The sequence below is a fragment of the Carlito syrichta genome, unplaced genomic scaffold, assembly GCF_000164805.1.
Source record: "Carlito syrichta isolate Samal-C Ts95f unplaced genomic scaffold, Tarsius_syrichta-2.0.1 Scaffold118011, whole genome shotgun sequence".
Lineage (NCBI taxonomy): Eukaryota > Metazoa > Chordata > Mammalia > Primates > Tarsiidae > Carlito > Carlito syrichta.
This window is the reverse complement of record NW_007062107.1, coordinates 42,035-54,029: the sequence shown is the minus strand read 5'-3', so window position 1 is coordinate 54,029 and position 11,995 is coordinate 42,035. Positions and strand designations below refer to the sequence as shown.

At 49.7% G+C, this 11,995-nt stretch overlaps 3 protein-coding genes across 8 annotated transcripts in view; 1 reads left to right on the top strand and 2 right to left on the bottom strand.

Annotated features, from left to right (window-relative positions):
* Positions 1-8,480, top strand: part of DHX16 (DEAH-box helicase 16) — a 16,418-nt gene extending 7,938 nt beyond the window's left edge. The window contains exons 9-20 of the mRNA XM_008047879.2: positions 119-234; positions 2,100-2,310; positions 2,495-2,593; positions 2,702-2,854; positions 4,355-4,495; positions 5,002-5,164; positions 5,263-5,381; positions 5,510-5,577; positions 6,278-6,440; positions 6,532-6,693; positions 7,281-7,454; positions 8,237-8,480. Of these exons, the coding sequence (XP_008046070.1) occupies positions 119-234; positions 2,100-2,310; positions 2,495-2,593; positions 2,702-2,854; positions 4,355-4,495; positions 5,002-5,164; positions 5,263-5,381; positions 5,510-5,577; positions 6,278-6,440; positions 6,532-6,693; positions 7,281-7,454; positions 8,237-8,365 (1,698 nt within the window). The 3' untranslated portion in view covers positions 8,366-8,480. The remainder of the gene's footprint in view (positions 1-118; positions 235-2,099; positions 2,311-2,494; positions 2,594-2,701; positions 2,855-4,354; positions 4,496-5,001; positions 5,165-5,262; positions 5,382-5,509; positions 5,578-6,277; positions 6,441-6,531; positions 6,694-7,280; positions 7,455-8,236) is intronic.
* The window catches only part of MRPS18B (mitochondrial ribosomal protein S18B), a 38,454-nt gene that overhangs the window by 5,836 nt on the left and 20,623 nt on the right, over positions 1-11,995 (bottom strand). Inside the window, exon 8 of one of the 2 annotated variants that reach the window (XR_002481365.1) lies at positions 1,737-1,759. The exons of the other annotated variant lie outside the window; for it this stretch is intronic. The gene's annotated coding sequence lies outside the window, so the exon portion shown is untranslated. The remainder of the gene's footprint in view (positions 1-1,736; positions 1,760-11,995) is intronic. 2 annotated transcript variants of the gene reach the window in all.
* CUNH6orf136 (chromosome unknown C6orf136 homolog) overlaps positions 8,502-11,995 on the bottom strand; it is a 3,956-nt gene continuing 462 nt past the window's right edge. The window contains exons 2-7 of one of the 5 annotated variants that reach the window (XM_021707464.1): positions 11,710-11,947; positions 9,923-10,321; positions 9,552-9,640; positions 9,164-9,364; positions 8,885-8,954; positions 8,502-8,801 (exon numbers count right to left, since the gene is read on the bottom strand). In XM_021707464.1, coding sequence (XP_021563139.1) covers positions 8,688-8,801; positions 8,885-8,954; positions 9,164-9,364; positions 9,552-9,640; positions 9,923-10,030 — 582 coding nt within the window. In that variant the 5' untranslated portion in view covers positions 10,031-10,321; positions 11,710-11,947 and the 3' untranslated portion in view covers positions 8,502-8,687. Of the gene's footprint in view, positions 8,802-8,884; positions 8,955-9,163; positions 9,365-9,551; positions 9,641-9,922; positions 10,322-11,709 lie in introns of all 5 variants that reach the window. The other 4 variants (XM_021707463.1, XM_008047878.2, XM_021707465.1 and 1 more) reach the window with 4 other exon arrangements.

Sequence of the window (11,995 nt, the reverse complement as noted above, 5' to 3'; positions counted from 1 at the left end):
AGTTGCCCAGGCAGGTCTTGAACCCGTGGGCTCAGGCAATCCACTCACCTCAGCCTCCCAAAGCGTGGGATTACAGGCTGAGCCACCGAGCCTGGCTGCTAATGACCCTCTTGACCAGGTTGGCTACAGCATCCGTTTTGAAGACTGCACATCAGAGCGAACTGTCCTCCGCTACATGACAGATGGGATGCTTCTTCGGGAGTTCCTCTCTGAGCCTGACCTTGCGAGTTACAGGTATACACAGTGCCCTCGTCTCCCATGAGAGATCTGCCTACCCTCTTTTCCCCTTGTTCTGCCATCCCCAACCCCTCAGTGCCTTCTTGTATCTCCTTTAATCTCTGATCTTTCTCTTCTTTCTTCCCACCCAGCCAGTTCAGCCATTGTCTTCTAATCCACCAGTTCTTGAATCTTGATGGTTCAAAGGGTCCTAGAACTGACCTCTAGGTGCCATGGAGATGGAGCTGGAGGGTAGAAGGGATTGCAAAGAAAGCCATTTCCTTTGTCCTTATTCATTTCCAGAGTATAAAACAACCAGGATAGCAGAGTAGTGCTATTGTGATTTGAAATGCCATATAAAGACCATTTGAAGACACTTGGGATGTTCAACTAGAGGGAGAAACTCTGAGGCATCCTGGTTCCCTCCCAATATGTGATGAACTATTATGTGGACAGAGGGATCAGACTTGTTTTATGTGACCCTAGAGGGCACAATTAGGGAGACGGATTTTACCAAGAATGATGTAACCTTCTGGTAAAGATTGCAGGGCCTGTTGGAGCGGTTAGACCCCAGCCCTTGGTCCTCCACCCAAGTCTTGGGGTGGCTCTGTCTGAATAGTGAGCTCTTAGTGTTGGAAATGACCAAATGGGTTGGATGAACATGTGTTGAGGGGGAGAAGGGATTAATTAATGTGATGGGGATGGGGTCAGGTCAGCTGCCCAGTAAGTCATTTTCAGTTCTTTAGAGGCTGTGAGTTTCTGGTCTGGAGCAATCTGAAGATAGGATATGATCCTTCATATCCTTTACAAAAAAAATCTCTGAGAACCCATGGAGGGCCAGCCAGTGCCAGAATATCTGATGATCAAGACTTGTTTTCCCATTTTGCTGACCTTCTTTATGTAATGGCTGGGGACTTCACCATCACAGTCAGGGTTAGGCACAGATGGTTGATGTCATAGGGTGGGGGGAGATGGCGGTGAGCTCCTATGAGCTTGGCAGCCACCTGAAAGCCAAAGAATAAAGCAAGGAGAAAGAAGGTGGCATGCATATAACTGAAAAGAAAATCAAGGAGTGTGCAGAGTCCTTTGAGGGACTAGAAAGGCTTACCCTGCTCCTCTCCAAAGAAGAAACAAGGCCAACTGGGTAATCGGCAGCAGTTGCCCTACAGGATGCTGGGGAATTAAGGAGGCTCAGATCTCTCCGTGTCTCCAGCCAACCTTATTAAAAGGGGCCGTGCCTTAATTTTTTTCATTAAAATATATCCTGGTTTTTTGTTTGTTTGTTTGTTTGTTTTTTGAGTTGGAATCTCACTCCGTCGCCCAGACTGGAGCCTCGCCTGCTGGGCTCCGGCGATCCTTCTGCCTCAGCCTTCCGAGTAGCCGGAATTACAGGCATGCACTACCACGCCTGGCTGATTTTTTGATTTATTGTAGAGATGAGGTCTCGCTGCCCAGGCCGGTCTCGAATCTGTGGGCTCAGGCAATCCACTCACCTCAGCCTCCCAAAGGCACAGGATTACAGGCTGAGCCACCAAGCCTGGCTCTGTTTTTTTTCAGTAAGAGCAGTTGCTAATTCTAAGCAGATTCTTGACTCTAAACTAGAGGGGATGTCTGACTTGTTCTGGCCTCAACTTCTAGCCTCTACCTCTTGGCTCTTCTTGTCTGCTGAGGCTGGGAAAGGCTGCAGATCATGGGGCCCTAGTCTTCTTTAACTTTCTGTTGGTCTACATAATTGGGATGGTGACTTCTCCTTCAAGCCCCTTCCCCCACATTCATTCTTGAGCTCTCTGCATCCATCACTCCCCTCTCCACCAAGGGATACTGATATTCAGTCCTGCATTATCCAACTCCTCTCTCATTGCTCCACTCCTTTCTTTTCCCAGCGTGGTGATGGTAGATGAGGCTCATGAACGGACCCTACACACAGACATTCTCTTTGGATTGATCAAGGATGTTGCTCGCTTCCGACCTGAGCTTAAGGTCCTGGTGGCTTCAGCCACACTGGACACCGCCCGTTTCTCCGCCTTCTTTGATGACGCCCCTGTGTTCCGAATCCCTGGACGCAGGTTTCCAGTGGACATTTTCTATACCAAGGTGCCCCACTCAGGGAGGATTGACTGGAGTCTGAGGCAGAAAAGCTGGGGCCTTTGGAGGAGGTTGTCCCAAGGAGGGGAGGGTGGGATGGAAGGTCCAAAGGGGAACTGGGATAAAGCGTATATTGAGCTGGGAGGAGAGGAAAGGTGGCCGTCCTGTGACTCTGTCTCTTCTTGCTCCCCAGGCTCCAGAGGCTGACTACTTGGAAGCCTGTGTTGTGTCTGTGTTACAAATTCATGTGACCCAGCCTCCCGGGGATATCCTGGTGTTCCTGACAGGACAGGTGCCTGATGTGGGGAGAGGGGGTGATATATCCCAGGGGAAGACAGGGTCAGCATGTTGGCCTTCTGTGACTCTGGAACCCCTGCCATTCTCCCCATCCCAAATCCAGGAGGAGATTGAGGCTGCCTGTGAGATGCTCCAGGATCGCTGCCGCCGCCTGGGCTCCAAAATCCGGGAGCTCCTGGTGCTACCCATTTATGCCAACCTGCCCTCTGATATGCAGGCTCGTATCTTCCAGCCCACACCCCCTGGGGCACGAAAGGTCAGTTGGAGAAACCCACACTCTTCACCCCTATGGTTTACTCAACTGGTGGTGAAAAAGAAATGTGTGCCTGCTTTATGCAAGGTGTGTCCTAGGCACCGCTGCAGGCACATGCTGAAAAGAGAAAAGGAATAATGTGTGAATCAAGAGATAGCCAAATGCATGATCTGAAAGTGAGCACTGTAGTGATTCAGGGAGAAAGGAAGCCCTTGGTGTGCCAGGGGGTGGGATTTGATGTAGACCTTTAAGAAAAATAGCTGGGGAGCTATCGCGGAAAGCTCAAGGTGTCTTTGAGGTCACAGTGTGATATAGTAGGCTTAGTGGGAGGCTCACTTAATGAATGAAGCATTGGGAGACAAGGCTAAAAGCAACTTTGGACTGACATTAAGGAGGACCTTTGATAGCAGAGAAGAGTTTGGACTTTAGATGACTGAGCGGCAATCAAAGGATTTTGAGCAGAACCGTAACTTTCATTCAACAAATATTTAATGAGTTTCTCCTGTTTGCCAGGTACTTTCCTAGGATATGATGATACAGTGACAAATAAAGCAGTCCCTAGCCTAAGGAACTTGCAGTCTAATGGGAGGAGACAGTGGACATGTAAATACATTTAATGTCCATTTGTGGCCAGTGCCATGAAGGGATACAAGGCAGCTTAAGGAAATGGAAACTGACTCTGAGGGATGGGGGTGAGGAAGAATGGAGAGGTACTTTCCTTGGGGTGTAGGAAAGACCTCTCCAGTAAGGTGGAAGTGGAGCAGAGACCCACACCAGGTGAGGGAGGGACCAGGCTGACATCTGGGACAAGAATGTGCTAGACATAGGGAACAGCTGATGCAAAGGGTCAGGGAAGGAGTGTACCAGATGGGTAGGGAATAGCAGTGTGCAGGAGGAGTGAGGGAAGGAGTGGAGTGCTAGGAGATGAGGTCAGAGAGGCAGCTGGGTTATGTGGTCCAGGTTTTTAAGAGTCTAGAGTTGGATGAGAAGTCACTAAGGTTTACATCATAAAAGGTCTAGACCATTCTGGATGCCCTGTGACAGGAGCTAGGAGTAAGAGCATTAGGAGGCTGTTGCAGAAGGGGATATGTGAAGGTGAATGTGAAAGTGGTAGCAGGGAAGATGGGGGCAGGAACTTGGACACCCCTATCTCTTTTCTCTGAAAAAAACCCCTAAATCTTCATATCCTTTCCTCATTGTGCCCTTGGTCACTTCCAGCCCCCACTCCTCTCTGACCTATCTTTTGGCCTTGCCTTCCTCTGCTGACTTTGGTTACTAATTCCCTCAGCTCCCATTCCTTACTGCAACTGCATCCATTTTTTTTTTCTTTTTAAAGTTTTCAAAGTTTATTAGTGAGAAAAAGAAAGAAGGAAGATTTATGGCAGAAAGACCTGTCATGGGCAAGTTTTTCACCTGCTTCTCTACTCCTAACTTTCAAAGATTACTTTTACTGGGTAACTAGTTGGGCAGATTCTCTGGGTGACCCCATGTCCTTTCATTCAGGTGGTTGTGGCAACAAATATTGCTGAGACATCGCTCACCATCGAGGGCATCATTTATGTGCTGGATCCAGGGTTCTGTAAGCAAAAGAGCTATAACCCCCGCACAGGCATGGAATCACTCACTGTCACACCCTGCAGCAAGGTCAGTCTGGGGCTCCATGGGGGCAGGGGAAGATGGAATTGTCCCACAGGGAAGGTCCAACTCAGAATCAGAGGCAGGATGGGAGCTTCCTAGGGATGGGGAATAAGCAGTTTGCATCTTCCCAGGTTTCTTTCTCTCTTTTTTTTGAGTTGGAGTCTCACTCTGTCACCCAGGCGGGAGGGCAGTGGCACACTCCTGGCCACCGCAGCCTCGACCTGCTGGGCTCAAGCGAACCCAAGCGAATCCTTCAACCTCAGTCTTCCAAGTAGCTGGAACTACAGCATGCGCCATGATACCCAGCTAATTTTTTGGTTTATTGTAGAGGTGAGGTCTCGCCAAGTTGTCCAGACTAGTCTGGAACCCGCTGGCTCAGGCAGACTCTGCCACCCAAAGTGCTGGGATTTAGGCATGAACCACTGCCCCTGGCCTTCCCAGGTTTCTTGTATAAATATTACCCTTTCTCTTTTTCCTGACCAAATTGTCAGCCAGCCTGCTTTTCTTTCCAGGCCTCAGCTAATCAGCGAGCTGGCAGGGCGGGTCGGGTGGCTGCAGGGAAATGCTTCCGCCTGTATACTGCCTGGGCCTATCAGCATGAGCTTGAGGAAACCACGGTGCCTGAGATCCAGAGGACCAGCTTGGGCAATGTCGTGTTGCTGCTCAAGAGCTTAGGTGATTAGGCTACCCAAGTCCTCCTGAGAAAGCAGGGAGGTGGGTTGGAATCACTGTCCTTGCAAAGGACAGTGTTATATCCCTCAACCTCTCTCTAGGTATCCATGACCTAATGCACTTTGATTTCCTGGACCCTCCACCATATGAGACCCTACTGTTGGCTTTAGAACAGCTGTATGCTCTGGGAGCCCTCAACCACCTTGGGGAACTCACCACGGTGAGGTGGAGGAACATTCTGGGCTGGGGCAGGATGATGGATCAGGGTGGCTCCAGGGACCCCTGTAGTGGTAGAGGGAAACCTGAGGGAGGGAGGGCTGGCCATAACACTCTCTCTCCTCTCCTTAGTCTGGTCGAAAGATGGCAGAGCTGCCAGTGGACCCCATGCTGTCTAAAATGATCTTGGCCTCTGAGAAGTAAGCCCTCTCACTCCTGGGACCCTAGCACACAAACTGGCCATGCCTCCTGTGTCTCTGGACTACCTTTGTCACTTTCTCTTTTCCTCTCCATTGTGTTACTCTTTAACAAATAATAAGTTATTAGGCAACTTTTATTGCACCCTTTTGAGGCTTACAAGGGTAAGACACTTGATCCTGTCTTTGATTGTATTATATGGCCACAATTGACAGAGAACATTCTGGGCTATAAAAGAAAGTGGAAAATTTTCACCTGGGAGGGTTGCTGAACAAAGACTGCTTTCGGAACTTACTCATTCCTAAGGTTTCAAACTGGAACATTTAGATGTAGCTTTGGAGGGACCACCTTTAACTGCCATTCTTTTGCTATAGAGGTCAAGAGATCTTTTCTGATGCACATAGTGCACACCTTCCTACCACAGAACTCTCAGCTCTCTGCTTTCTGCCCCTGTCTTTGTGGATGGTCCCTCCTCCGGAACTGTGTTTCATCTGTGGCCCCTGCCTCCTAGACCCCCAAGCTGTTGCCACCAGAATCTATCTGTGGTCTAATCTGTGGCCAGTGTCAACCAACCTTCCCCACATGAGGAAACATCTTTCACAAAGTGATCACTGCCTCTTGCACCCCTCCACCCCCCACCCCGCACCTTGTGTTCTTACGTGTCCTGCTTTGAACTTTCATACTTTTCCCTTCCTGCCTCAGGTACAGCTGTTCAGAGGAGATCCTGACAGTGGCTGCCATGCTGTCTGTTAACAACTCCATTTTCTACCGACCCAAGGACAAGGTTGTCCATGCTGACAATGCACGCGTCAACTTCTTCCTCCCTGGTGGCGACCACCTGGTTCTGCTAAATGTTTACACACAGGTCACTGGGTTTGGGTGAGTGGGAATGAGAGACTTGGGAGACTAGCCCAGCTGTATACTTAAACACCCCTTCTTTTTAACGGTCTTCCTAGTGGGCTGAGAGCAGTTACTCTTCCCAGTGGTGCTATGAGAACTTTGTACAGTTTCGATCCATGCGCCGAGCCCGGGATGTGCGGGAACAGCTGGAGGGACTTTTGGAACGCGTCGAAGTTGGTCTCAGCTCTTGTCAGGGGGACTATATTCGTGTACGCAAGGTCAGCATTTCTTCAGTCTCCTGCTGTCCACCCAGGACCTCCCAAGGAACAGGCTTCTCTGGGGGCATGCAGCAGTTCTTCCAACCTGAGAACACACGAGGGAAGCCCCTTGTGTAAGATATGTTCTCCTAGCCAGGCTCGGTGGCTCAGCCTGTAATCCACGCCTTTGGGAGGCTGAGGTGAGTGGATTGCCTGAGCCCACGGGTTTGAGACCCGCCTGGGCAGCGAGACCTCATCTCTACAATAAATCAAAAAATCAGCCGGGCGTGGTAGCGCATGCCTGTAATTCTGGCTACTTGGAAGGCTGAGGCAGAAGGATCGCCGGAGCCCAGCAGGTCGAGGCTGTGGTGGCCGGGAGCGGCCACTGCACTCCAGTCTGGGCGACAGAGTGAGACTCCAACTCAAAAAAAAAAAAAAGAAGATATGTTCTCCTAGGGCTCTTTCTTCCCCAGACCATTGAACGTCGGTGGGTTCTTCATGCATTCCTTACCTCTCTAGCTCTCCAAAAACCTGAACAAAAGTAGGGAGTGCTGATGGTCCCCAGATGTCTGCTTTTCCCACTGACTTTCTTTCCTGCCTGTTCTTAGGCCATCACTGCCGGTTACTTTTACCACACAGCACGGTTGACTCGTAGTGGCTACCGCACAGTGAAGCAGCAGCAGACGGTGTTCATTCATCCCAACTCCTCTCTCTTTGAGCAACAGCCACGCTGGCTGCTCTACCATGAACTTGTCTTGACCACCAAGGAGTTCATGAGACAGGTGAGGAGTCCATCCCTTGCTGAGGCATGTGGAGATTATGTAGGGAGATGGTGTCCTGGCAAGCTACAAACCCAGGTATAAGTTGCCAGGACTGGTGCAGAAAAAGGAACATACATTGAAAAGGTAAAATAAAAGAAATCCTTTCTAACAGTATTTCAGCATCTTCCAAGATCTAAGAACTGTACATTCATTCAATAAATTTTTGAATGCCTACTATCTCAGTTTTAGGTGCTAGTGCTATAATGGTGAACAAAGCAGATGGAGTTCCTGTCCTCATAGAGGGTTCTTTATAGTCTTTTCATTCTGGACTTTTTTCAGGGATAGCTTACTTGGTATCTTGAATAACATGTAGCAGTATGTCTGTCCTTTGGCACCTTTTTTCCTAGCCTGCAGTCAAAAGGGAAAGAAAACCTTTGACACCACACATAAGAATCTAGGTTGGGGCCAGGTGCAGTGGCTCATACCTGTAATCTTAGCACTTTGGGAGGCTGAGGTGAGAGAACTTCTGTAGCCCACAGGCTCAAGACCATCCTGGGCAACTTGGTGAGACCTCATCTCTGTAATAAATAAGAAAAAAATTAGCTGGGCATTGCAGTGCATGCCTGTAGTTCCAGCTATTTGGAAGGCTGAGGTGGAAGGATCACCCGAGCCCAGCAGGTCAAGGCTGCCCTGGCCATGAGCGTGCCACTGTACTCCAGCCTGGGTAACAGAGCGAGATTCCAACTCAAAAAAAAAAAAAAAGAATCTAGGTTGGCCTACTGATCTTTTCCTTCTCCTTCTAGGTTTTGGAGATCGAGAGCAGTTGGCTTCTGGAAGTGGCTCCCCACTATTATAAGGCCAAGGAGCTGGAAGATCCCCATGCTAAGAAAATGCCCAAAAAAATAGGCAAGACACGAGAAGAGCTAGGGTAAAAGAAGGGGACATTAAACAGAACCGGACACCAGCTCCTTTTCCTTCATTATTTAATATCTATTAAATAAAATTATTTTTGGAATAAAGCTAGTGGGAACTTTTTTGGGATCCAGATAAAATGACATGAAATTCTACCTCATATAGTTACTTAAACTTTATTATTTACAAGTTAAATTACACAGCAGCTTTACACAGCATGAGATGGAAAGGAAGGAGAGAGAGGAGGGGAGGTAACTGGCTCCTGAGATTCTTGGCCACCTCTACTTCCTTCTCTTGTGCGTAGCAAAGTTTTCATTACTGCTTCCACTCCAAGGCCAAGGATCAGGCCTTAGAACACAGCTGTAAGTCAGGTTCTGGCTCTGACAGCCCCAGGGCCACCAGGGCTCCCACTAGCAGCTTCTTCACAGGAGTTGGAGGTGAGTGTGAAGGCATCAGCTGCAACGAGAAAGATTAGTGCCAGTTGGGGGGAATACACAGATGTTCTACCCATCACCCATCCAGCCCTACCTAGGACTCACTTTGTCTAGGCGATGGCGACAAATGAGGCCACTGGAATTCAGGTAGAAGGTGGAGTAGGCATCATAGGTCCTGGGGAATAGAGAGAGGCTTACTGAGGGAGATGACTGGTCCTAAAGCTTAATGCAAACATTTATTTAAATTAATAGTCCCTGCCAGGTACAGTGAGTGGCTCACACCTGTAATCCCGACACTTTGGGAGGCTGAGGCAAGATCATATTTCTAAAAGGGTAAGATGAGGGAAAGATTATAGATTGTGTCCTTTCTCAGTTCTCTCTTACCGGTAAAGCTCATCTTTGTCTCTCTTGTAGAAACGCAGAAATAGCAGGTGAATGGGCAGCCCTACAAGCCGCCAACGGGCTTGCAGGGTCCAGTTCTCTGGGTGGCGGGTCAGCTGTAAAACCTCCAAACGAAGTTGTGCAAAATAGTTCCAGGCCAGGAAACGGCAGAGGGTCAGTGACAGAATGTACCATGTCCGGCCCCTGTGAAGAAGGGGTGGTAAAGATACCTCATGATGGCAGAATCAGAAAACTAAACTGGCTTTTGTCCAAAGGAATGGGGAACAGTTGTGAGAAGCAGTCTAGGATCTTCTCTAGGAACTGAAAAGGGTCAAGTGTATAGCATTGGGTCCTTTTCCTCCCCAGGGCCCTACCCGGCCCCAATTCTCACTTGGTACGCATGTTCAGGATCTCGTTGATGAATTCCACATCCAAGGAATAGAGAGTGTAGTCATGGGAGTGAAGGAAGAGGTTGGGAAGCTAGGTAGAAGAAGATGGCATCAACCCAGTGGAAAAGAAATGATCCTATTTCTGTTTTCTATTTTTAGGGCTTCTTTACATCCCTGCTGAGTGAAGGGTTATACAAACCCATATTTAACCTTCCTTAACCCAAACTGAGGAGCATCCTTTTCTCAGGAAAATGTTTATAAAACATGCATATGCCTGCCTCATGGTTCTAAAAAAGAATCCAGCTTACCTGTTTCCAAGGATTACCCACATCCCTTCCCACTATAGATGAAGGTCACTTTTGAACTGACTTACCTCTTGTCTCAGTCTCTCATACATAACAGCTAGGTGTTCCTCCATACTAGGATCTCCTGATGGCGTGGTAGGGGAAGGGTGGGCAGTTCCAGGGGCTTGGAAAGGCATCAAAGCCCCAGGATAGGGGCAGGGAGCTCCCTCAAAAAGGCTCCTAAGCCCATCTAGGCAGCCGCTGTGCAATTCAGGTCCTAGTCCCTCCTCCCCCTTTCCTGAAGGGAGGACCACCCATGGTGAGCTGAGGGCCCGGACCTCAGGAAGAGGTAGTGGGGGAGCCTGGGGAAGATGCTGGGGGGGAGGGCGTGGGCGTGGGGGAGACCAGAGAAGAGGAGATGGGGAGGTGGTTGTCGTGGAGTGGGGCCAAAGGGGTGGGAGTGGTAGAGTCCGTGAAGAAAGCTGGTCCTAAGGAGGCAGAACAACAGGAAAAATAAGAAACCAGCTGCCTAATGCCCCTCATCCCTTGGATGCTCATAAACAGGATTTCAATCCCACTTGCTCCTGACAGAAAAGACAATTATTAGAGGAAAAAGGGGAAGCATTTATCTCCATCTCTACTGAAAATGAGGAAGTTTTTTTTTTTTTGGAGTTGGAGTCTTACTCTGTCGCACATGCTGGAGTGCAGTGGCATGCTCATGGCCACCATAGCCTTGACCTGCTGGGCTCAGGAGATACTTCCACCTCAGTTTTCCAAGTAACTGGAACTACAGATGTGTGCCACCACACCCGGTTAATTTTTTGACATATTGTAGAGACGAGGTCTCGCCAAGTTGCTCAGGCTGGTCTTGAACCCCTGGGCTCAGGCAGTCCTCTTGTCCCCGGCTCCCAAAGTGCTGGGATTACAGGCGTGAGTCCCCGCGCCCAGCTGGAAGCAGGTTATTTTTGTTTTTGTTTTTAGTTGAAATCTCACTCTGTCGCCCAGGCTGGAGTGCAGTGGCATGCTCCCGGCCACCATAGCCTCGACTTGCTGGGATCCGGCAATCCTTCCGCCTAAGCCTTCCAAGTAGCCAGAACTACAGGCGTGCGCTACTGCTCCCGGCTAATTTTTGATTTATTGTAGAGACGAGGTCTCGCCAAGTTGCCCTGATGGGTCTCGAACCCGCGGGCTCAGGCAATCCACTTGCCTCAGTCTCCCAAAGTGCTGGAATTACAGACTGTGCCACCGAGCCCGGCCTGGAAACAGTTTTATATGACACAGGTACCAATACCTCCCCAAAACATTAGCAAATATCTTTACATTTGTTCAAGATTCCAACACTGGGGGTAGTTTCACCTCTCATACATATGTGATGAGTGAACGAATGAATAACACGTTTACTGTACTGTGGATGAAAAGATGTGGCCTATAATACACCTCCACAATTATGTATGTGAGGCAGATATACAGAGAAAAGAACATCCACTAGGAATCGGGAGTTCCAATTGTATCCTGTAAACCTTAGGCATTCTCATTCCTTATGCCTCAGTTTCCTATAAATGTCCTATAAATGAGGACAATAAAGCCTCACTGGGTTATTATGAGGACCATATGAGATAATGAGTGTAAATAAAACATAGCGACCAGTAAAGGCGTACATAAATGGAAGCTGTTATTACTTCGGGCCCTTCGAATGACAGACGTAACCTCAGGAGACTGTTAAAGACTGGACCTCATTCTCCCGGGTTTCGCGACGTTGAAACTGCGGGGGGGCGAGGGGGAGGTCACCCAAGTCAGGCCCGACCCGAGACCCTCCGCTCCCAAGGAACCTCCCGGGGGTCTTACTCCAGGGCACGTGGGCGGACTGCTCGGGTACCTCTGTCCCGGACGGAGTCCCAAAGGCGCCGTATCTGCTGGGGGCGTGGCCATCTTGCCCGCCCGGGCACAGGGGCTTGAACCGGGTCCACCCAGGCTGGCCTTCCAGCTGCGACAGCTCTTCGCGTGCAGGATGCGCGGGCTGCCGAGCACGGCCTGCGATCTGGACTGGGCCGGGGAACTCCTGGGCAGCGCCGCGGCCGGGCTGCGAACCTCTCAGCCTCTGCCCTTCAAATCACCTCAAGGCACAGGTAACCGTGGAGACCGGGCGCAACCCGGACGCGCCC